The sequence below is a fragment of the Aegilops tauschii genome, chromosome 7 (assembly GCF_002575655.3).
Source record: "Aegilops tauschii subsp. strangulata cultivar AL8/78 chromosome 7, Aet v6.0, whole genome shotgun sequence".
Taxonomy (NCBI): Eukaryota; Viridiplantae; Streptophyta; class Magnoliopsida; order Poales; family Poaceae; genus Aegilops; species Aegilops tauschii.
In genome coordinates, this window is record NC_053041.3 from 59,668,456 (window position 1) to 59,690,637 (window position 22,182).

Here is a 22,182-nt window from a genome sequence, read left to right on the forward strand (position 1 = left end):
TCGTACTTTACTAGATATGGTGCGATCTATGATGTCTCTTACTGATTTACCGCTATCGTTTTGGGGTTATGCTTTAGAGACGGCTGCATTCACGTTAAATAGGGCACCATCGAAATCCGTTGAGACGACGCCTTATGAACTGTGATTTGGCAAGAAACCAAAGTTATCGTTTCTTAAAGTTTGGGGCTGCGATGCTTATGTGAAGAAGCTTCAACCTGATAAGCTCGAACCTAAATCGGAGAAATGTGTCTTCATAGGATACCCAAAGGAGACTGTTGGGTACACCTTCTATCACAGATCCGAAGGCAAGACATTCGTTGCTAAGAATGGATCCTTTCTAGAGATGGAGTTTCTCTCAAAAGAAGTGAGTGGGATGAAAGTAGAACTTGATGAGGTAACAGTACCTGCTCCCTAATTGGAAAATAGTTCATCACAGAAACAGGTTCCTGTGACGCCTACACCAATTAGTGAGGAAGTTAATGATGATGATCATGGAACTTCAGATCAAGTTGTTACTGAACCTCGTAGGTCAACCAGAGTAAGATCCGCACCAGAGTGGTACGGTAATCCTGTTCTGGAGGTTATGTTACTAGACCATGACGAACCTACGAACTATGAAGAAGCGATGGTGAGCCCAGATTCTGCAAAATGGCTTGAGGCCATGAAATCCGAGATGGGATCCATGTATGAGAACAAAGTATGGACTTCGGTTGACTTGCCCGATGATCAGCAAGCCATTGAAAATAAATGGATCTTCAAGAAGAAGACTGACGCTGACAGTAATGTTACTGTCTATAAAGCTCGACTTGTTGCGAAAGGTTTTCAACAAGTTCAAGGGATTGACTTCGATGAGACCTTCTCACCCGTAGTGATGCTTAAGTCTGTCCGAATCACGTTAGCAATTGCCGCATTTTATGATTATGAAATTTGGAAAATGGATGTCAAAACTGCATTCCTGAATGGATTTCTGGAAGAAGAGTTGTATATGATGCAACCGGAAGGTTTTGTCGATCCAAAGGGAGCTAACAAAGTGTGCAAGCTCTAGCGATCCATTTATGGACTGGTGCAAGCCTCTCGGAGTTGGAATAAACGCTTTGATAGTGTGATCAAAGCATTTGGTTTTGTACAGACTTTTGGAGAAGCCTGTATTTACAAGAAAGTGAGTGGGAGCTCTGTAGCACTTCTGATATTATATGTGGATGACATATTGCTGATTGGAAATGATATAGAATTTCTGGATAGCATAAAGGGATACTTGAATAAGAGTTTTTCAATGAAAGACCTCGGTGAAGCTGCTTATATATTGGGCATCAAGATCTATAGAGATAGATCAAGACGCTTAATTGGACTTTCACAAAGCACATACCTTGATCAAGTTTTGAAGAAGTTCAAAATGGATCAAGCAAAGAAAGGGTTATTGCCTGTGTTACAAGTTGTGAAGTTGAGTAAGACTCGATGCCCGACCACTGCAGAAGATAGAGAGAAGATGAAAGATGTTCCCTATGCTTCAGCCATAGGCTCTATCATGTATGCAATGCTGTGTACCAGACCTGATGTGTGCCTTGCTATAAGTCTGGCAGGAAGGTACCAAAGTAATCCAGGAGTGGATCACTGGACAGCGGTCAAGAACATCCTGAAATACCTGAAAAGGACTAAGGATATGTTTCTCGTTTATGGAGGTGACAAAGAGCTCATCGTAAATGGTTACGTCGATGCAAGCTTTGACACTTATCCGGACGATTCTAAATCGCAAACCAGATACGTGTTTACATTGAATGGTGGAGCTGTCAGCTGGTGCAGTTCTAAACAAAGCGTCGTGGCGGGATCTACGTGTGAAGCGGAGTACATAGCTGCTTCGGAAGCAGCAAATGAAGGGGTCTGGATGAAGGAGTTCATATCCGATCTAGGTTTCATACCTAGTGCATCGGGTCCAATGAAAATCTATTGTGACAATACTGGTGCAATTGCCTTAGCAAAGGAATCCAGATTTCACAAGAGAACCAAGCACATCAAAAGATGCTTCAATTCCATCCGGGATTTAGCCCAGGTGGGAGACATAGAAATTTGCAAGATACATACGGATCTGAATGTTGCAGACCCGTTGACTAAGCCTCTTCCACGAGCAAAACATGATCAGCACTAAGGCTCCATGGGTGTAAGAATAATTACTGTGTAATCTAGATTATTGACTCTAGTGCAAGTGGGAGACTGAAGGAAATATGCCCTAGAGGCAATAATAAAGTTATTATTTATTTCCTTATATCATGATAAATGTTTATTATTCATGCTAGAATTGTATTAACCGGAAACATAATACTTGTGTGAATACATAGACAAACAGAGTGTCACTAGTATGCCTCTACTTGACTAGCTCGTTGATCAAAGATGGTTATGTTTCCTAGCCATTGACATGAGTTGTCATTTGATTAACGGGATCACATCATTAGGAGAATGATGTGATTGACTTGACCCATTCCGTTAGCTTAGCACTCAATCGTTTAGTATGTTGCTATTGCTTTCTTCATGACTTATACATGTTCCTATGACTATGAGATTATGCAACTCCCGTTTACCGGAGGAACGCTTTGTGTGCGACCAAACGTCACAACGTAACTGGGTGATTATAAAGGTGTTCTACAGGTGTCTCCGAAGGTACTTGTTGGGTTGGCGTATTTCGAGATTAGGATTTGTCACTCCGATTATCGGAGAGGTATCTCTGGGCCCTCTCGGTAATGCACATCACTTAAGCCTTGCAAGCATTGCAACTAATGAGTTTGTTGCGAGATGATGTATTATAGAACGAGTAAAGAGACTTGCCAGAAACGAGATTGAACTAGGTATTGAGATACCGACGATCGAATCTCGGGCAAGTAACATACCGATGACAAAGGGAACAATGTATGTTGTTATGCGGTCTGACCGATAAAGATCTTCGTAGAATATGTGGGAGCCAATATGAACATCCAGGTTCCACTATTGGTTATTGACCGGAGACATGTCTCGGTTATGTCTACATAGTTCTCGAACCCGTAGGGTCCGCACGCTTAACGTTTCAATGACAGTTATATTATGAGTTTATATGTTTTGATGTACCGAAGGTTGTTCGGAGTCCCGGATGTGATCACAGACATGACGAGGAGTCTCAAAATGGTCGAGACATGAAGATTGATATATTGGAAGCCTATGTTTGGATATCGGAAGTGTTCCGGGTGAAATCGGGATTTTACCGGAGTACCAGGAGATTAACGGAACCCCCCGGCAACATAATGGGCCTTAGTGGGCCTAGGTGGAAGAGAGGAGAGGCGGCTAGGGCTGGGCCGCGCGCCCCTCCCCCTAGTCTGAATAGGACAAGGAGAAGGGGGCGGCGCCCCCCTTTCCTTCTTCTCCCTCTCCTCTTTCCCCCCTCCCAAGTCCTAATCCAACTAGGAAAAGGGGGGAGTCCTACTCCCGGTGGGAGTAGGACTCCTCCTGGCGCGCCCCAAGGCTGGCCGCACCTCCCCCCTTTGATCCTTTATATACGGGGGCAGGGGGCACCCCATAGAGACAACAATTGATCATTGATCTCTTAGCCGTGTGCGGTGCCCCCCTCCACCATATTACACCTCGATAATATCGTAGCGGTGCTTAGTCGAAGCCCTGCGTCGGTAGAACATCATCATCGTCACCACGCCGTCGTGCTGACGAAACTCTCCCTCAACACTCGGCTGGATCGGAGTTCGAGGGATGTCATCAAGCTGAACGTGTGCCGAACTCGGAAGTGCCGTGCGTTCGGTACTTGATCGGTCGGATCGTGAAGACGTACGACTACATCAACCGCGTTGTGTTAACGCTTCCGCTTTCGGTCTACGAGGGTACGTGGACAACACTCTCCCCTCTTGTTGCTATGCATCACCATGATCTTGCGTGTGCGTAGGAAATTTTTTGAAATTACTATGTTTCCCAACACATATTTCTTTAGGACTCCCATGAACCTCTCAAAGGGGATCATATTGTGTAGAAATACGGGCCCCAGAATGACAATCTCGTCGACTAGATGAACTAGGACGTGCGTCACAATCTTGAAGAAGGATGGTGGGAACACCAGCTCGAAACTGACAAGACATTGCGCCACATCACTCCTTAGCCTTGGTATGATTTCTGGATCGATCACCTTCTGAGATATTGCATTGAGGAATGCACATAGCTTCACAATGGCTAATCGGACGTTTTCCGGTAGAAGCCCCCTCAATGCAACTGGAAGCAGTTGCGTCATAATCACGTGGCAGTCATGAGACTTTAGGTTCGGGAACTTTTTCTTTGGCATATTTATTTTTCCCTTTATATTCGACGAGAAGCCAGTCGGGACCTTCATACTGAGCAGGCATTCAAAGAAGATTTATTTCTCTTCTTTCGTAAGAGCGTAGCTGGCAGGACCTTGATACTGCTTCGGAGGCATGCCGTCTTTTTCGTGCAAACGTTGCAGGTCCTCCCGTGCCTCAGGTGTATCTTTTGTCTTCCCATACACGCCCAAGAAGCCTAGCAGGTTCACGCAAAGGTTCTTCGTCACGTGAATGACGTCGATTGAATAGCGGACCTCTAGGTCTTTCCAGTAGGGTAGGTCCCAAAATATAGATTTCTTCTTCCACATGGGTGCGTCCCTCAGCGTCATTCAGAACAGCTAGTCCGCCGGGACCCTTTCCAAAGATTACGTGTAAATCATTGACCATAGCAAGTACGTGATCACCGGTACGCATGGCGGGCTTCTTCCGGTGATCTGCCTCGCCTTTGAAATGCTTGCCTTTCTTTCGACATTGATGGTTGGTCGTAAGAAATCGACGATGGCCCAGGTACACATTCTTCCTGCATTTGTCCAGGTATATACTTTCAGTGTCATCTAAACAGTGTGTGCATGCATGGTATCCCTTGTTTGTCTATCCTAAAAGGTTACTGAGAGCGGGCCAATCATTGATGGTTACAAACAGCAACGCGTGCAGGTTAAATTCCTCCTGTTTGTGCTCATCCCACGTACGTACATTGTTTCCATTCCACAGCTGTAAAAGTTCTTCAACTAATGGCCTTAGGTACACATCAATGTCGTTGCCGGGTTGCTTAGGGCCTTGGATGAGAACTGGCATCATAATGAACTTCCGCTTCATGCACATCCAAGGAGGAAGGTTATACATACATAGAGTCACGGGCCAGGTGCTGTGATTGCTGCTCTGCTCCCCAAAAGGATTAATGCCATCCGCGCTTAAACCAAACCATACATTCCTTGGGTCAGCTGCAAACTCAGCCCAGTACTTTCTCTCGATTTTTCTCCACTGCGACCCGTCAGCGGGTGCTCTCAACTTCCCATCTTTCTTACGGTCCTCACTGTGCCATCGCATCAACTTGGGATGCTCTTCGTTTCTGAACAGACGTTTCACCCGTGGTATTATAGGAGCATACCACATCACCTTCGTAGGAACCCTCTTCCTGGGGGGGCTCGCCGTCAACATCACCAGGGTCATCTCGTCTGATCTTATACCGCAATGCACCGCATACCGGGCATGCGTTCAGATCCTTGTACGCACCGCGGTAGAGGATGCAGTCATTAGGGCATGCATGTATCTTCTGCACCTCCAATCCTAGAGGGCATACGACCTTCTTTGCTGCGTATGTACTGTCGGGAAATTCGTTATCCTTTGGAAGCTTCTTCTTCAATATTTTCAATAGCTTCTCAAATCCTTTGTCAGGCACATCATTCTCGGCCTTCCACTGCAGCAATTCCAGTACGGTACCGAGCTTTGTGTTGCCATCTTCGCAATTGGGGTACAACCCTTTTTTGTGATCCTCTAACATGCGATCGAACTTCAGCTTCTCCTTTTGACTTTCGCATTGCGTCCTTGCATCGACAATGACCCGGCGGAGATCATCATCATCGGGCACTGGTTCCTCTTGATCTTCAGCAGCTTCCCCCCTTGCAGCATCATTGGGCACATCGTCTGGTTCCTCTTGATCTTCAGCAGCTTCCCCGTTGCAGCATCACCGTATTCAGGGGGCACATTGTTGTCATCGTCCTCTTCTTCTTCGCCGTCTTCCATCATAACCCCTATTTCTCCGTGCCTCGTCCAAACATTATAGTGTGGCATGAAACCCTTGTAAAGCAGGTGCGTGTGAAGGATTTTCCGGTCAGAGTAAGACTTCGTATTCCCACATGTAGGGCATGGCCAACACATAAAACCATTCTGCTTGTTTGCCTCAGCCACTTCGAGAAAATCATGCACGCCCTTAATGTACTCGGAGGTGTGTCTGTCACCGTACATCCATTGCCGGTTCATCTGCGTGCATTATATATAATTAAGTGTGTCAAAAACCATTATAGAACATCATGAATAGATAATTAAGTGACCAAATTAATAGAAGTTCATCATCACATTAAAACCAAAGTACATACATAGTTCTCATCTAACAACATATAGCTCCCCAGAGCATCTAATTAATTAAACCATACATTGAAACTATGTAAAACATTTCAATGCGAAAACAAATGCGATCATAATCGCAACCAAGGTAACAATTGATCCAACGGCATAATGATACCAAACCTCGGTATGAATGGCATATTTTCTAACCTTTCTAATCTTCAAGCGCATTGCATCCATCTTGATCTTGTGATCATCGACGACATCCGCAACATGCAACTCCAATATCATCTTCTCCTCCTCAATTTTTTTTATTTTTTCCTTCAAGTAATTGTTTTCTTCTTCAACTAAATTTAACCTCTCGACAATAGGGTCGGTTGGAATTTCCGGTTCAACCACCTCCTAGATAAATAAAATCTATGTCACGTTGGTCGGCATATTTGTCATAAACAATAAATGAACCAAATAGTTATAAAAAGATAATATATACCACATCCGAATCATAGACAGGACGAGGGCCGATGGGGGCGGATACCAAAACCATCGCACTATGTAATAAGAAGGAATAATAAAAGTAACAAAATTAGACAAGTATCTATCTAAAGTAAGAATTTTCTTTCTTTCAGAAAGAAGATAAGAACAAGAGGCTCACCACGGTGGTGCTGGCGACGAGATCGGCGCGGGCAATCGACGACGGTGAAGACGGGGACGGGACGTGACGGACCGCTAAACCTAGACAAATCTCGGGGAAAATGGAGCTCGGAGGTCGAGTTTCGAGAGGAGAAAGATTAACTAGTGTGGTTCAGACATTTCATCGAACACCTCATGTGCATAGGAGGTGAGCTAGAGCACCCAAATGCCCTTCCCTCGCCGGCCAGAAAAAACAGAGCACTGTGGAGTGCTCTGCTGTGGCGATGGGGTATATATAGGCAACTCATTTGTCCCAGTTCGTGGTAGAAACCGGGACTAAAGCTCAGCCTTCTGTCCCGGTTTGAGCCACGAACCGGGACCAATGGTTGTGGGCCAGGAGCGAGGACCATTGGTCCCGGTTCATGCCTAGAACCGGGACAAATGGGTCCATACGAACCGGGACCAATGCCCACGAGGCCCCGGCCGGCCCCTGGGCTCACGAATCGGGACGAATGCCCCCATGGGTCCCGGTTCGTGACTGAACCGGGTCCCGGTTCGTGACTGAACCGGGACTAATGGGCTTGCCATGCCCGAACGAAAGCCCTGTTTTCTACTAGTGCATGACTAGTCCTAGTAGGATTAGGATTACTCTTTACAAGTGGAGTCCTAGTCTTGCTTCCTTTATAGGAGAATATTCCTTATGCCTTTCCTCTTAAGCTGGCCCACCATAACATGAGCCGGCCTTCTGGGCCTTGGGCCTTGTCATCCATCTGAAACACTTGCCGGGTCACCAATGAGTCTTCAGGCTCGTGAGTCATCAGACCAGTGAGCCGCCAGACACGTGAGTCGCCAATCCTTCGGCGGGTTACCAATGAAACGCCAAGTCCCAGCCGGGTCATATATCCGGCCGGGTCATACCGCGGGGTACATTCCCGACATCAGGCAAGTAACATACCGATGACAAAGGGAACAACGTATGTTTTTATGCGGTTTGACCGATAAAGATCTTCGTAGAATATGTGGGAGCCAATATGAACATCCAGGTTCCGCTATTGGTTATTGACTGGAGATGAGTCTCCGTCATGTCTACATACTTCTTGAACCCGTAGGGTCCGCACGCTTAACGTTCGGTGACGATCGGTATTATGAGTTTATGTGTTTTGATGTACCGAAGATAGTTTGGAGTCCCGGATGTGATCACGGACATGACGAGGAGTCTCGAAATGGTCGAGACATAAACATTGATATATTGGATGACTATATTCGGACACCGGATGAGTTCCGGGGGTCACCGGATAATTATCGGAGTGCCGGGGGGTTATCGGAACCCCCGGGGGAACTAATGGGCCAACATGGGCCTTGTGAGAGAGAGAGGAGGGGGTCTTAGGGCTGGCCGCGCCCCCCCCCCCCCCCTTGAGGAGTCCGGAATTGGACAAGGAGGGGGCGGCGCCCCCTCTTTCCCTCCCTCTCTCCCTCTCCTTCCTTCCCCCTTCCTAGTTGGACTAGGAAAGGGGAAGTCCTACTCCTACTAGGAGGAGGACTCCCCCCTCTCCTTGGCGCGCCCCAAGGGCCAGCCGGCCTCCCCCTTGCTCCTTTATATACGGGGGCAGGGGGCACCCTAGAAGACACACCAAACATTGTTCTTAGCCGTTTGCGGTGGCCCCCTCCACCATAATCCACCTCGGTCATATCGTTGCAGTGCTTAGGCGAAGCCCTGCGCCGGTAGCTTCATCATCACCGTCATCACGCTGTCGTGCTGATGAGGCTCTCCCTCGACACTCTGCTGGATCGTGAGTTCGTGGGACGTCCCCGAGCCGAACGTATGCAGATCGCGGAGGTGACGTACGTTCGTACTAGGATCGGTCGATCGTGAATACGTACGACTACATCAACCTCGTTGTCATAACGCTTCCACTTACGGTCTACGAGGGTACGTAGGCAACACTCTCCCCTCTCGTTGCTACGCATCACCATGATCTTGCGTGTGCGTAGGAATTTTTTTGAAATAACTATGTTACCCAACACCCTTGAGCTTGTTCCTCTTGGGTGCTTGGGCGCCCTAGACGGTTGGTGGTGTTCGGAGCTCAATCATTGTGGTGTAAAGCTCCGGGCAAGCGTCGGGGTCTCCAATTAGGTTGTGGAGATCACCCCGAGCAATTTGACGGGTTACGGTGAGCATCCCCAAGGGTTGCCATTTGTACGGGTTCGGTGATCGCCCTCAAGGGTCCCTTAGTGGAATCACGGCATCTTGCATTGTGCGAGGGCATGAGGAGATTATGGTGGCCCTAGTGGCTTCTTGGGGAGCATTGTGCCTCCACGCCGCTTCAAACGGAGATTATCATCCGCAAGGGTGTGAACTTCGGGATACATCGTCGTCTCCGCGTGCCTCGGTTATCTCTTACCCAAGCCCTTTACTTATGCACTTTACTTTGTGATAGGCATATTGTTTCTTGTCATATATCTTGCTATCACATAGTAGTTTATCTTGCTTAGCATAAGTTGTTGGTGCACATAGGTGAGCCTAGTTGTTGTAGGTTTTGTGCTTGATAAATTAACCGCTAGGTTTATTCCGCATTTGTTCAAGCCTAAACCGTAATTATTTTAAAGCGCCTATTCACCCCCCCCCCCCCCCCGTCTAGGCGACATCCACGATCTTTCACTCGGCGATCCACAATTCCTCTTGGATGCTCTAGACCATGACGCCTAACCGTCTGGAGGATGCATAATCCTCAAAGGTAACAAGCGTCGGTTCCACACAGGAACAATCTCTTCAGTGATGCTCAATCACTTTGGGTTTGTAGGTGTTTGGGTTTGGGTTTTCCCTCACTGATGATTTTTTGCTCAAAGTCCTCGGAGGATGGGATGCTCTCAATGACAAGTGTCAGTTTCTCTCGAAGCAGCCAACCAACTAGTGGTTGTAGGGGGCGGCTATTTATAGCCTAGGGAGCAGCCCGACATGATAAGACATAAATGCCCTTCAATGATATGACCGTTAGGCGGATAGAATATTTTGGACAGCTGGCGCATAGCACAACAACGGGTCGGAAATTTGGGCTCTCAAATTCCTCAGGGCTATCATGTTCCTCACTTGTAGGCAATCCGCAGTGGCGAATTCCTAACTCCTCAGTCAGAATAAATTCCTCCGAGAACAGAAGATCTTTGTCTCTGTCACTGAAGAAATTGACTGAACTGTATGAGATTTCCAATGGCTTCACTCGAATGGATTGGGTAGGTGTAGGATTTTGAGATGAGCATCACTTGGAAAGTGTTTCCTTAGTTTTACCTCGACCCCCTTTAACAATATGGTGTTTTTTATGACTCAAGAAAGAGCAAATGAAACTACGAAAACAAAAATCTTTACACTTCATAATCCTCGCATCGATATCGAAGTCTTTCAGGTCACACCAATTTCCTCACTTTCAAAGTCTTCAAGAAAACCAAAGTCTTCAACTAAAGACATTCATTTTTAGGGTCGACTTTCATCGTAAATCTCAAACTCCTCATAGACTTATAGTACATGTGCACACTCACAAACACATTAGTCCTTTAACCTATAAGTCTTCAATACACCAAAATCACTAAGGGGCACTAGATGCACTTACAACTATGAAACACGTTTACATTTGCCGAGCGTTGGCTCTCGGCAAAGAGGAGGTCGCACGGCGAACTGAGTACAACACGTTCGCCCTCGAGATTGTAGGACTTTGCCGAGATCCATACCCAGCAACTCAACAAACCCGTGTGCCATGTGGCAAGTGTGGTCTCTGTCTAGCCCTATCAATTAACTTTACTATTCTGAGTCCCCCTTCGACGCTCAGCAAAGTCTTAGCCGAGTGCTCGGCGGATGGAACTCGACAACTCGCCTTTGCCCGACAGGTGTAAGCCGAGTGTCCTTTGCGGAGAACTGAACTCGGCAAAGACTTTTCCGAGTTTGAATCACTTGCTGCGGAGTTTCTGGCACTTGAGCTCGGCAAAGAAGTGGTGAGCAATGTCCGGAATCATCGCACATACTAGAATGAATTGTTTAATACTTATTTAATATTTTTCAAATACTTGTTTAACATCTTTCAAATGCGTTTTTGAAGAGTGTTTTTTGTATAGTATATATGTAGAATATTTTAAAGTACAAAGAAAAATACAAAAACAAAGCAGAAAACGAGAACAGAAAATAGAAAAAAAACCAAAAAACAGGTCGTTGCCTCCTGCACGGCTGGGCCGGCCCATCTGGGCTTCCCCCGACGCGTGGCTTTCCCCTATGTTAAGCTGGCAATGGTTAACCGTTACCCGCTAGCTTCAAAGCCTATGGGGAAGGTGATGGGTCAAATACCTTACCCATCATGCAAGATGGGGATGAGATAGCATTACCTGTGCTCGTTACCTTCCTTACCCACGTGGGCTCTAAAATTAGTATACCCCATGTAATTCCCGTCCTTACCCATCCAAATTTCCACCCAACCCGCCCCTTTGGCCAAAAGCCCTAAGAAAACCCTAACGTAGGGAAGCGGGTTTGGTGAACATGGGTGCGCGTGCACCCCTTTATGAATACTAAATTCAAAAAAATGCTAGAAAAAAATAAAAAATCTGAATTTATTTTTTATACATAGTCAACCGGTATACTCGCATATGAAGTTTCACGAAGAAAATCACATTTGTGGTAATCTGGGCAAAAATGACAAAATCGAAACTAATCGAAGCTATATTAAAAAACACTGTTTAATGAATAGTATGCTCGCATTTGTATTTTTTTCACTAAGAATATCATGGGTGTCAATACATCATGAAGCTTCACACGTGAGTAGAATGATAGACTAAGGTCCGTATGCGAAATTTCAGAAATTTTTAATTTGTTTAGTATTTTTTATGAATTTTCCATTCAGGTGGGTGAGCGCGCACCCATGTTAACCTTTGTATTTTCGCTAACGTAGCCACAACATATTATTCATTGTGCTAAAATACTACTTTTCTATCCTGAGATGCTATCGAAGGTTGTTGTTAATTGCATGTATGGGTTTTCTTATGGAGATAAATAACCCGAACAGGGATGAGGATAGGATTATTTTTATTCCCGCAGACGGATACAGGGATGGGACAAGCATAGAAGGATGTCTCGGAGACGGGGATGGGATCTAATACTCGTATGGATAATCCCCATTGCCAGCCTGACCGATGTGCTCTCGCGAGAAATAGGGGTTCCTCGAGAGCAACTAGTTAACGAGCGCTCCTTCGGGAGCCTCGCAACGATCAGCGCCACTTGGCGCGCTCTCAACCATTCGCCACGTGTCGCGCTTTGGACGCTCCCTCCGGATTTTGTTTTTTTTTATTTTTCTGCACGCGTTTTCGGCTTTTAAACAGTTTTTTCGGGTTTTTTTCGACGTTTTGGTTTTCCCCGGTCTTCCTTAGCTTTTTGATAAAAAATTCAAAAAAAAAATTTGCGCGAAAAAACGTGTGTTTTTCTTTCGCGAGAGGCACGGTTATGCTTTCACGAGAGTCACGGCCGTGCCTCTAGGAAAGGGAAAAATAAAACGCATTTTCTGTTTTTTTCTTTCACGAGGGTCATGGTTTTGCTTCCGCGAGAGGCACGGTTGTGCTTTCGCGAGAGTCACGGCCGTGCCTCTCGGAAAGGGAAAAAATACGCGTTTTTTTTTTCTTTCGCGAGTCACGGTTTTGCTTTCGCGAGAGGCACGGTTGTGTTTTCGCGAGAGTCACGGCCGTGCCTCTCGGAAACGAAAAAAACCGTATTTTCTGTTTTTTTTCTTTCACGAGAGTCACGGCTTTGCTTCCACAAGAGGCACGGTTGTGATTTCGCGAGAGGCACGGGCGTGCCTCTTTCGGAAAGGGAAAAAACAGTGCTTCCGATTTGGTTTTTTCGCCCGGTTTTTTTTGAAAAAAAGTTTATCCAAACCTATCAACATGAGATTGAGTGTTGAAGATCTCGATGCGATGAATCCAATGGTGAAAACGATTCAAGATTTAGACGCACGGTTTAAGAGATAAAACATTTTGAATAAACGGATCTAAGAAAAAGGAAAACTTCCGGGTTACGACAAGTGGCGCGCTGCATGTGCGCCACTTGTCACGACCGGAAAAAAATGAAGTGTTCTTTGCAACGAGTACTCCTTAATTAGTGATTTCGGGGTGCCCCGTTCAAAACGCACATGCGCCGTCGTGGGCTGGGCCCTGGAAAGCCAGTGGGCCTCTAGATTGGCCGTCCTTGTCCTGTCTTGCGTTCCCCTCCTCAATCAAAAAAGCCCACTCTCCCTCCCCGTTTCCACCGCCGGCGGAAGGATCGGAGAAACGCTCTGAGGCGCTTAGGGTTTGGCTCCGCCCGCCGTCGCCGGCCGGGAGGCCGACAGGCCGTCCCCGCTGCGCTCCCCCTGAGCTCCTCTGCCGCCCCAAGGAGCATTTTCTACCCGAGCACGGAGAACCACAAGGTCAGCCGGTCACCCGCCCCCTCTCGCTCCTCTCAGCCTTTTTTGTCCCAATGCGTTGATGAATCGTATTGAAATTGAACCTGTGATTGTCGCAACGCTTTGTTGAATCGTAGCCCTGGAAATCAAAATTTTATGGTTCTACTGGAGCCGGTTGCACTATTGAGTATGGCATTTGTAGTTACCAGCCCCAGCCCCCGCCCCCAGAACCAAACACACCCAGGATGCTGCTGTAGTTTGTAATATTATTTTCTGTGTACTCTAGTGTTGACAGTGGGTTTGGATAAGCTAAATTGGAGTTAGGAGGCGCGTCTATATTCCTGATGTCATGTGATGCGCCTCATTCCCGGTGCGTGGTTAATTAGGTTGACTTTGTTTTTAAATGGTTGATGCTTCTGTGCTCTTAACTCAACACATGATACCTGCGCCAACTCTTTGACTCGGACCTCCACATTATCCATGGTTACTTACTCGCCTCCTCCATTTGTTGAATTTATCAATCCATTTATTCCTCGTCCTGTTTATTGTTTTTTTACTGGTCCAGTGCCAGAACTTGCAATTTTAGATTGAACAATTTCTCGCCTTAAGAATCAGTCCGTGAGTTCTTTGTTTCTTGACTTCAGTTTCCATTTAAATTTGGTCGCCATGGCGTGGGAGCTTATCAAGGTCGCCGGCTACCTAACTCCCCTCCCACATTCTACAGGTTTCTCTTTTAATCACTAATTTGTTATTATAGTTGTTTTTGCTGCTATTCTAGTATCATATTCTCTCTTTTTCTTCCTTTTGTTGCCAGTTGATGTGGTGGCTGCGAAGGTTGAATCCAAGGTAGCCAATGCTGTCATTAGGTACATGAATTTACTCCTATTTGTTGTTTATTCAGCTGATATTTTTGGTTAGGATTTATCAGTAGAGGATTGCAACTAACAAGGTTATTCTGTGGACAGTATTACTGACTAGTCCTTCTTTTTTGTCAAACTAATTGATGGCAAGAACATATTAATATTTAAGGATTGCTTTTATTCAGTGGTGTACCTTCGGAATGATTATTATTTTTGCTTAATGCTAACTCTGAGTAAAAAATAGCTGTCGTGTTCGACCGATTACAGCATACAGAGGAGTTCAATTTCAATTCATATTTGCTTAATACACCTTAGTAACCTTTTGGATTCATGTTTTAGACCACAACTTGTGGATACAAATTTCGAAAGTAAATAAAATAATTTTATTGGTTAAGTGGCAATTTTGTTCACAAAAGTGGAATTGTGGATTAGTAAATTTATCTACATAGAAAACTAACATAAAATTCGAGTCCCACTTTTTGTTTAATTTGTAATTGTATTTTGTTTCACAATTCCATGCTTAAGTGCTATTATGTGAATGTTGTTGCCTTGTGTGGACACAAACTTTAAAAATCATTTTGGTAATATTACAGGAAGTGACTTGTTAGTGTGAGTGACATTTCAGGCAACTTAATCAGGTGTGCCCACTGGAGAATCTGCGGCATGTTAATCGGGTGCGTCGCCTTATTGAGTGTGGTAGTATATACACTTTTACCTAATTCTCTATTATTTTCTATTTTCCCTATGAGTGCATACTTTCATAACGTCGTAAAGTGGAGCACTTGATCACTGAAGCCATTGTATAGATCTATATATACTTCCAAGCTTACCATGTCAGAGCTATTAATAGTCTAATGCTAGCACAACACCAGTACAAAACTGGGCTTTCGTCACAGGACAATATTCACATTAGTCCCGGTTCAGTCACGAACCGGGACTAATGTGAGCATTGGCCCCGGTTCGTGCGGCTAAGGCATTAGTCCCGGTTCACCTGGGCCCTTTAGTCCCGGTTGGTGCCACGAACCGGGACTAAAGGGTGAGATGCCCATTAGTACCGGTTGGTGGCACCAACTGGGATTAAAGGTTAGTCCTTTAGTCCCGGTTGGTGCCACCAACCGGTACTAATGGGCTTTGAGGCATTAGTACCGGTTCATGGCACGAACCGGTACTAAAGGTCCCCATCAAACTCTAACCCCCCCCCCCCCCCCCCGGACCGCCTTTTCAGTTTTAGGAAAAACAAAAGAAAATGATGGAAATGTCAAAAAAATAAAATAAAATAAGTTTCCCATGTGATATGTGGTCTAGTTGTTGGGAAAATTAACAAATATGAATTTCGACTTTATTTGCAAAATCTCTCTGGAATTTCTTAAAATGGGCATAACTTTTGCATACGAACTCGGATGAAAAAGTTTTTTATATGAAAAATCATCTACTCGAAAAGTTCATCCAAATTTAACCGGGGGAACTTTGTTAAACATTTTCAAAATCCTCAAAAACCTAACAGAAAAAAAGATACGGGGCTTTTAAGATCTCGAGAGGCAAAAAAATTAAAAAAAATCAAATTGTGGTCAAACTGTGGTCAAACAATGGTCAAACTAATTATTCTAGAATATTAGTGTTACTAAATAATTATTTCAGTTTTTTTGAATTTTGGTCAAATCTGGTCAAACTGTGGTCAAATAGGTCAAACTAATTATTCCAGAAATATTAGTGTTAGTAAATAATTATTGTTTTTTAAAATTATAGTTTCAAACTCAAACAGTGAAATGTGTCACTTCATGCTCAAGCTAAATTCCTGAGGGTTAATAGAATTGACATCTTACTATTGTCAGGATAACAACAAGTGCAGACTTGGAAACGAGGGAGAATAGAACCCGGAAGTTAAGCGTGCTCAGGCTGGAGTAGTGAGAGGATGGGTGACCGTCCGGGAAGTTAGATGATTTGGAATGATGAGGGGTGATTAGAGATTAGAGGATAAATTGAGCAGTGATGAGGGGTGGTGATTAGAGATTAGAGGTTAAAATAATTCAGAAATTTGAAAAAAAAATCGCAAAAAAAAATTTCAAAAGAAAAATATCATAAAATTTCCTTTAGTCCCGGTTGGTAACACCAACCGGGACTAAAGGTGGAGCTCCAGGCTGCGTCCACGTGGACGGCCTTTAGTCCCGGTTCGTGTAAGAACCGGGACTAAAGGCCCTTACCAACCGGGACAAAAGCCCCCTTTTCTACTAGTGCAACCATCTATAGATTGGATATAAATCTCAGCAACTCACCATGTGGACAGCTGTGTATAACATGTGACCAGTGACTATGTCAAAACATTTTGGTGCTCACTGTTCCCTGTGTAATTTTTCTTTATTTCTTTTTCTTTGACAGAAAAATCCGAGTTATCGATCATCTTATGCCTTTCCACTGGGATTGAAAGTTCTAAGAATGGGTTTTCTGAGGATGTGCAGAAGGTAGTGGAGGCTTACCAGTTGAGCCCTTTCATTGCAAAAGTAAGTATCCTTGTGGAATTGAACTCCTATCGCTGTGGGTCAGCTTTTCATTTTGCCAAAATAAGCACATGAAAATGAGCACCTGCTAGTTCGTATTATGGAGTAACCTTCGTGAAATTTATCATGCACTCATCATGAATGAAAAATGTAGTCTCTAGTTTGGTATCCGCGGCAAATACCGCCAAGTTTTCTTTGTCTGACCTGTTGACAGTCTGATAGCAATGCATTACATAGTCCAGAATGCACTTACATCAGGAACATTGTTTAAATATGTTGTATTTGTTCTGTGAAAATGTGGATAATAATGATAGTAGATAAAGCCGTAACTAAATAGTTATCAGTCATGATGTATCAAAATATAATCAACTGGATTCTTTTACAGGTGAAGCCTGTCTTATGTTGATATTCGATATTTGCAATGTCTTCCACAGGTTGCCAGCTATCCTGCTATGTCGAAAGAGGAATGGGAGGAACAGTGCAAACTCTGGCCAACTTCATATCATCCCCTGCATGAGTATGTTTTGATTCTTTTTCATAGGATGTATTTGCTGTGTTCTACTTTTTTAATGCCATTGGTTACTCCTGTCTTGTACTCCCTCCGTTCCCAAATATAAGTTTTTCTAGAGATTCCAACAAGTGACTACATACGGAGCAAAATGAGTGAATCTACACTCTAAAATATGTCTACATACATCCGTATGTTGTAATCCATTTGAAATGTCTAAAAAGACTTATATTTAGGAAGGGAGGGAGTACACTTTATTGCTTTGACCGAATGGACAAACCACCTGTGTAGCACGAAACACACTGTCCTTGATCGGCATACAGGCCAAATTTAGGCTGGCATGGCAATAATTTCCGTTCCTTGTTATGGTCTTTGGCAGTGCTATCCTTAGCTACGACGTACGAGTACTTAACAACCCAGATTGTCAACTAAGGTTGTGCCCAGCCTAGAAAGAGTTCCAATTCCAAACATGTGTACTCTGTTCAAGGGAAGGTCTATTAAGGCAAAAATAGGAAAACAGGCTTGTAACTTGACATAGCAGTCATAAGCAATTGACTAACTGAATCATAATTTGCGGTGTGTAACTTGCAGTATTACTGCATACACCCATAGGAATGTTCTCTACTTCGGATGGAAAATTAAGGATTGCTCATATAGATTCTTGTCAATGGAAGCAATTTGAATTGCAGCTTATAAGCATAGTAAATGTCATGTCATAATAGCTTTCTGATGCACTTTTCTCTTAATGTTGCAGCACTGGTGGTGCATCTGGATTTAAAGAGGAGGAATTACCATCAATATTTGATTGCATGAGGACTGCTATCGAATTATCAGAGGTGATCACTCCTGGTTGTGCACTATTTATTTATTGCTAGAGTACTCTACTGGTTCTCATTATTATTATTTTCCAAATATTGTTGTTAGTGTTAAGTGAGAACTTTTTTCAACCCTGATGCAAAGTCCAATATACTCAAACTTTAGCAAGGATACCATGTCTATTGTTTTTCTTATTTTTATTATGTGGTTTTAGTTTGCTGGTTCTTTGTTATAGATCTTTTTTTTGTTAACTTCTGCATGGATGAGGTTTCCCCAGGTGGGCAACACGGCCATTATTGTTGATCCATCAAGTATGCAAATAATTTCAAAGGCTACAGATGAAACACACCAGCATGACGGCTTTCTGGAAAGGAACAGATGTGTCAATGTGGAAGCAGATGGTGCCCACTCTTTGGCTGAAACAACTGAAGATAATGATGGCAGGCTGTTGCTGTCAAGCTCCCATGCTAGCCATTGCTTGAACTTGGAGGTCTCATGTATAAACTCTTGGGGATGGACAAAACAGAGGTCTTCTGAGCAGAAGACATTGTCCTCTGAAGGTGGTTTTCTTTGGCATCCTCTAAGACATGCTGCCCTAGTTGCCATTGAAAATGCTGCCGAGAGAGATCAAAAGCTGTTCCATACTTCAACTTCTCCAAGAACGGAATCAAACTTAAATGGCGATATGGAGAATTGTTCCGACAATGAACCAGCAAAGCGGCCAAAGATAGTTACAAAGGTGAGCCCTGTTACTTATATCTTGCCTTCGATGGTTGCCACTTTGCTTTAATAACCCCTGGACTCTAACTACTGTAGCACAGGACTGAAAATGATGCATATTTGTTGTTCTCCCCATCATGTTCTAACAAGTTTGAACTTGAACATCAGGATAAAGAAAAGGCTGAGCATCAAGAATGCGGGAGTGACTTGTCTGGAAGAAACAGACCATATCTCTGCACAGGATTTGACATCTACCTTGTTTAGGAACCCTGCACAATGTAGGAGTATATTATAGAGTATGGCATCATTTTCTGGTTGTTGCTTACTGTTTAGGTTGCTGACATGTTTGTTTATTTGAAGGTGTGCTATGGCACTTGTACATCAAAGATTCAAGCGTGTCTTCTACGCTTTCCCTAATCCAATCACTGGAGCGCTGGGCAGTGTCTACAGATTGCATGGGGAGAAAAGTTTAAATCACCATTACTCTGTGTTTAGAGTAAAAATGCCAGAGCCAGATTTGAATGTTTCAAGTGATTACCCTGAAAAAGGCTGCTCAGATTTTGTACCATCCTAGTTCTTGAAAATCTATGAGCTTTTCTAGGCTACTTGCTTGTGGTTCGTCATCTTCGCTTTGCGAGGGCCGTGTTGCCAGTGGGTTTCTGGTTCCTCTCCTTCGCTTTGTCAGGACGGTGGTGTTGGTTCTTTCTCTAGAGATTCTGTGATGGTTGCCCTGCGTATTTTCCATATAACCGTCTTATTTGCCTTGCCTGTGAGCCTTCCCTCGCGAAAACGATTTGGGGGTTGTCGTCTTCTCTCTTCCAGGTGTTGTGGTGCTTGGCTTCTGCTATGTGTACCTTCTCCATCTGGGTCTCGGGCAAAACACCAGGAGTCTTTTCTGAAGCTTGGTGATCTAGAACAGAAGAAGCTCCTGTGGACGACCGTAATGTATTTTCCTTATTTCTTCCACGGCACCGATACCTCTTCAGATGCTTATACTTATCCAAAAGCAGAAAAAAACATTTGTTTCTCTGTTGCTGGTTTATAGTACATGGTATGTGTTCCTTTTTGTTGTACATGGTCTGTGTTTCCTTTTTCTTTTTTGTAAAGACGGCATGTGTTTCGTGTGGGTGATCCCAGGCTAGCTAGAAACCAGCGTTTAGATCACTCGCCCTGTAGTTTTCTTACCACTTTATTTGTTTGTTCTATTTGGCACATCACGCTAGTTTTCTTTTTGTAAAGTGTTATTTCTTTACACTAGAGCAGTATCTTCTTGTCTTCTGGACAACTCCAACTCAAAGTAGTAGCTAGTCCAGCAGGCCACAATGGCAACAAGTCTGGCAGGCTACAATGTCGTCGAGGTGCTTGCTGCTCCTGGCTATCTTCCTTTCGACGCAGCCAACGGGGCAGAGCGGTGAGGAAGGGCCAGCGGTTCCGGCGCTGATGGTGTTCGGCGACTCGCTGGTGGATGTAGGCAACAACAACTACATCTTTACCATCGCCAAAGCCAACTTCCCTCCCTATGGCAGGGACTTCAAAGACCATGTCGCCACAGGAAGGTTCTGCAACGGCAAGCTGCTTATCGATTTCATAGGTTAGCCCTAGACTATCTTGTCAGTTGTCACACAGATGTGACTTCACGATGTATATCTTTCGTTTACAATGTGATTTGTGTGTTGGTTGCAGCTGAAAAGGTTGGGTTCAATGGCTCTCCGCTGGCCTATCTCAGCCCAGAAGCATCAGGACAGAACCTTCTTCTTGGAGCTAACTTCGCATCTGCTGCATCTGGCTACAATGACCATGGGACTCTGATTGTAAGTATCATCGATGAGTGTCCTTTCTTGCAAATATATGTATCACTTTATTATTATAATGGCTTACTGCAGAAAGCCATCTCTGTCTCTCAACAATTGAAGTACTTCAAAGACTACCAAGCTAAGCTGGCGGTGGTGGCTGGGAGCAGCCATGCTCGCTCCATCATCTCCGGCTCACTCTACATCATCTGCGCCGGTTCATGTGACTTTGTCTACAACTATTACATCAACCCTTTCCTCGACACGAACCAAACCGCAGAACAATTCTCAGACCGCCTCGTCGGGATGTTCAACAACAGTGTGACGGTAATCTATAAACGCCAAACCTAAGCTCTTCTATATATAGCTTGATGAACAAAGGATTTATAGATAGTTAAAATCATGCATGTACCTTCTTCTCAATCTTGAATTGATTTTAGCAACTTTACGAGATGGGAGCCCGACGCATCGGCGTCTTCTCCCTGCCACCCTTTGGTTGTTTTCCCATGGCGATCACATTGTATGGTCATGGGAGGAGCGGATGTGTGTCTAGGCTCAACAACGACGCCCAATATTACAACATGAAGTTGAAAGCTGCTGTTGACTCACTATCAAAGAAGTACCATGATCTCAAGATTGTGGTTCTCGACATGTATGCGCCTTTGTACAACCTCGCTACCTCTCCTGTATCGCAAGGTAGGATATAAAATCTACTACCCCTGTACACTAATATAATAGTATGTTTTTGCAGTTTGCAAAAATGTCTTACATTAGTTTACAGAGGGAGTACTTATTTATGGTCGGAATGATGCATGACATACTATTTTTTGTCTTCTCACAATATTATAGCTGAGCTCTGACCACATCTGTCTTATGTACGGGTTTCGTGCTATAGGGTTCACCGAGGCGAAGCGGGCTTGCTGTGGCACAGGGACGGTGGAGGCGTCAATCCTTTGCAACTCCCTGTTACCTGGGACTTGTCCGAGCGCACGGACATATGTGTTCTGGGACGTTTGGCATCCGTCAGAGGCAGCAAACAAAGTTGTTGTGGACTCTCTCGTAGATGAAATCAACAACCTGGTTGCATAAACCCACTAGATTGTACAGTAGGCATGCAGGCTTGATGCTACATTGCTTCAAGTATCCAGAAAGAAAATAATAGCTGTGGACTAAGCAGAACACATGATGTTGGATGTGAAAAGGGCATCAACATTTACCTTGCATTCCATGTAAGAGGTTGTGGCTTAATTAGGTGCCGGCGTTACCGGATGGCCTTTTTTTCTTTCTTTTTTCAGAAAGAGGATTGAAAACCTTGGCCGTTGCATCAACTGGTGCAAAAAAACCTCAATTAATACTTGCAAGATACTCCCTCTGATAAAAACCTTGGCTTATCTTCTCTCTCTTCCAACTCAGCAATAATATATTATTTAAATCTTTACAGCCTACTTACATCAGCTTATTATATTTACTCGCATGCGTTCCTCTGCGGCGCCCGCCTAGTAACACGCATCAGTGGCAGCAAAGGGTGCGGCGAAAACCGTGTCCTGCAATAGCTGTCCGTGTACACAATCAT

At 44.4% G+C, this 22,182-nt stretch overlaps 2 protein-coding genes across 3 annotated transcripts; both read left to right on the plus strand.

Annotated features, from left to right (window-relative positions):
• Positions 1–13,260: 13,260 nt before the first annotated feature.
• LOC109763754 (tRNA-specific adenosine deaminase TAD3) lies at positions 13,261–19,852 on the plus strand. The gene is made up of 10 exons (XM_020322615.4): positions 13,261–13,444; positions 14,065–14,144; positions 14,235–14,286; positions 14,906–14,976; positions 16,657–16,778; positions 17,210–17,292; positions 18,038–18,119; positions 18,377–18,838; positions 18,988–19,097; positions 19,180–19,852. Exons 2-9 carry the CDS (start codon positions 14,087–14,089, stop codon positions 19,081–19,083), a joined length of 1,026 nt encoding a protein of 341 aa, XP_020178204.3. The 5' UTR covers positions 13,261–13,444; positions 14,065–14,086; the 3' UTR covers positions 19,084–19,097; positions 19,180–19,852.
• A 230-nt stretch (positions 19,853–20,082) lies between these two features.
• On the plus strand, positions 20,083–21,891 carry LOC109763753 (GDSL esterase/lipase APG). 2 transcript variants are annotated; one of them, XM_020322614.4, is made up of 5 exons: positions 20,083–20,410; positions 20,503–20,630; positions 20,703–20,936; positions 21,050–21,305; positions 21,505–21,891. In XM_020322614.4, the coding sequence occupies exons 1-5, from the start codon at positions 20,167–20,169 to the stop codon at positions 21,696–21,698; spliced, it is 1,056 nt and encodes a 351-aa protein (XP_020178203.1). In that variant the 5' UTR covers positions 20,083–20,166; the 3' UTR covers positions 21,699–21,891. The 2 variants fall into 2 exon arrangements, with proteins under 2 accessions (XP_020178203.1, XP_040252713.1); XM_040396779.3 differs by having other exon boundaries at positions 20,107–20,410; positions 20,733–20,936.
• Positions 21,892–22,182: the final 291 nt, after the last annotated feature.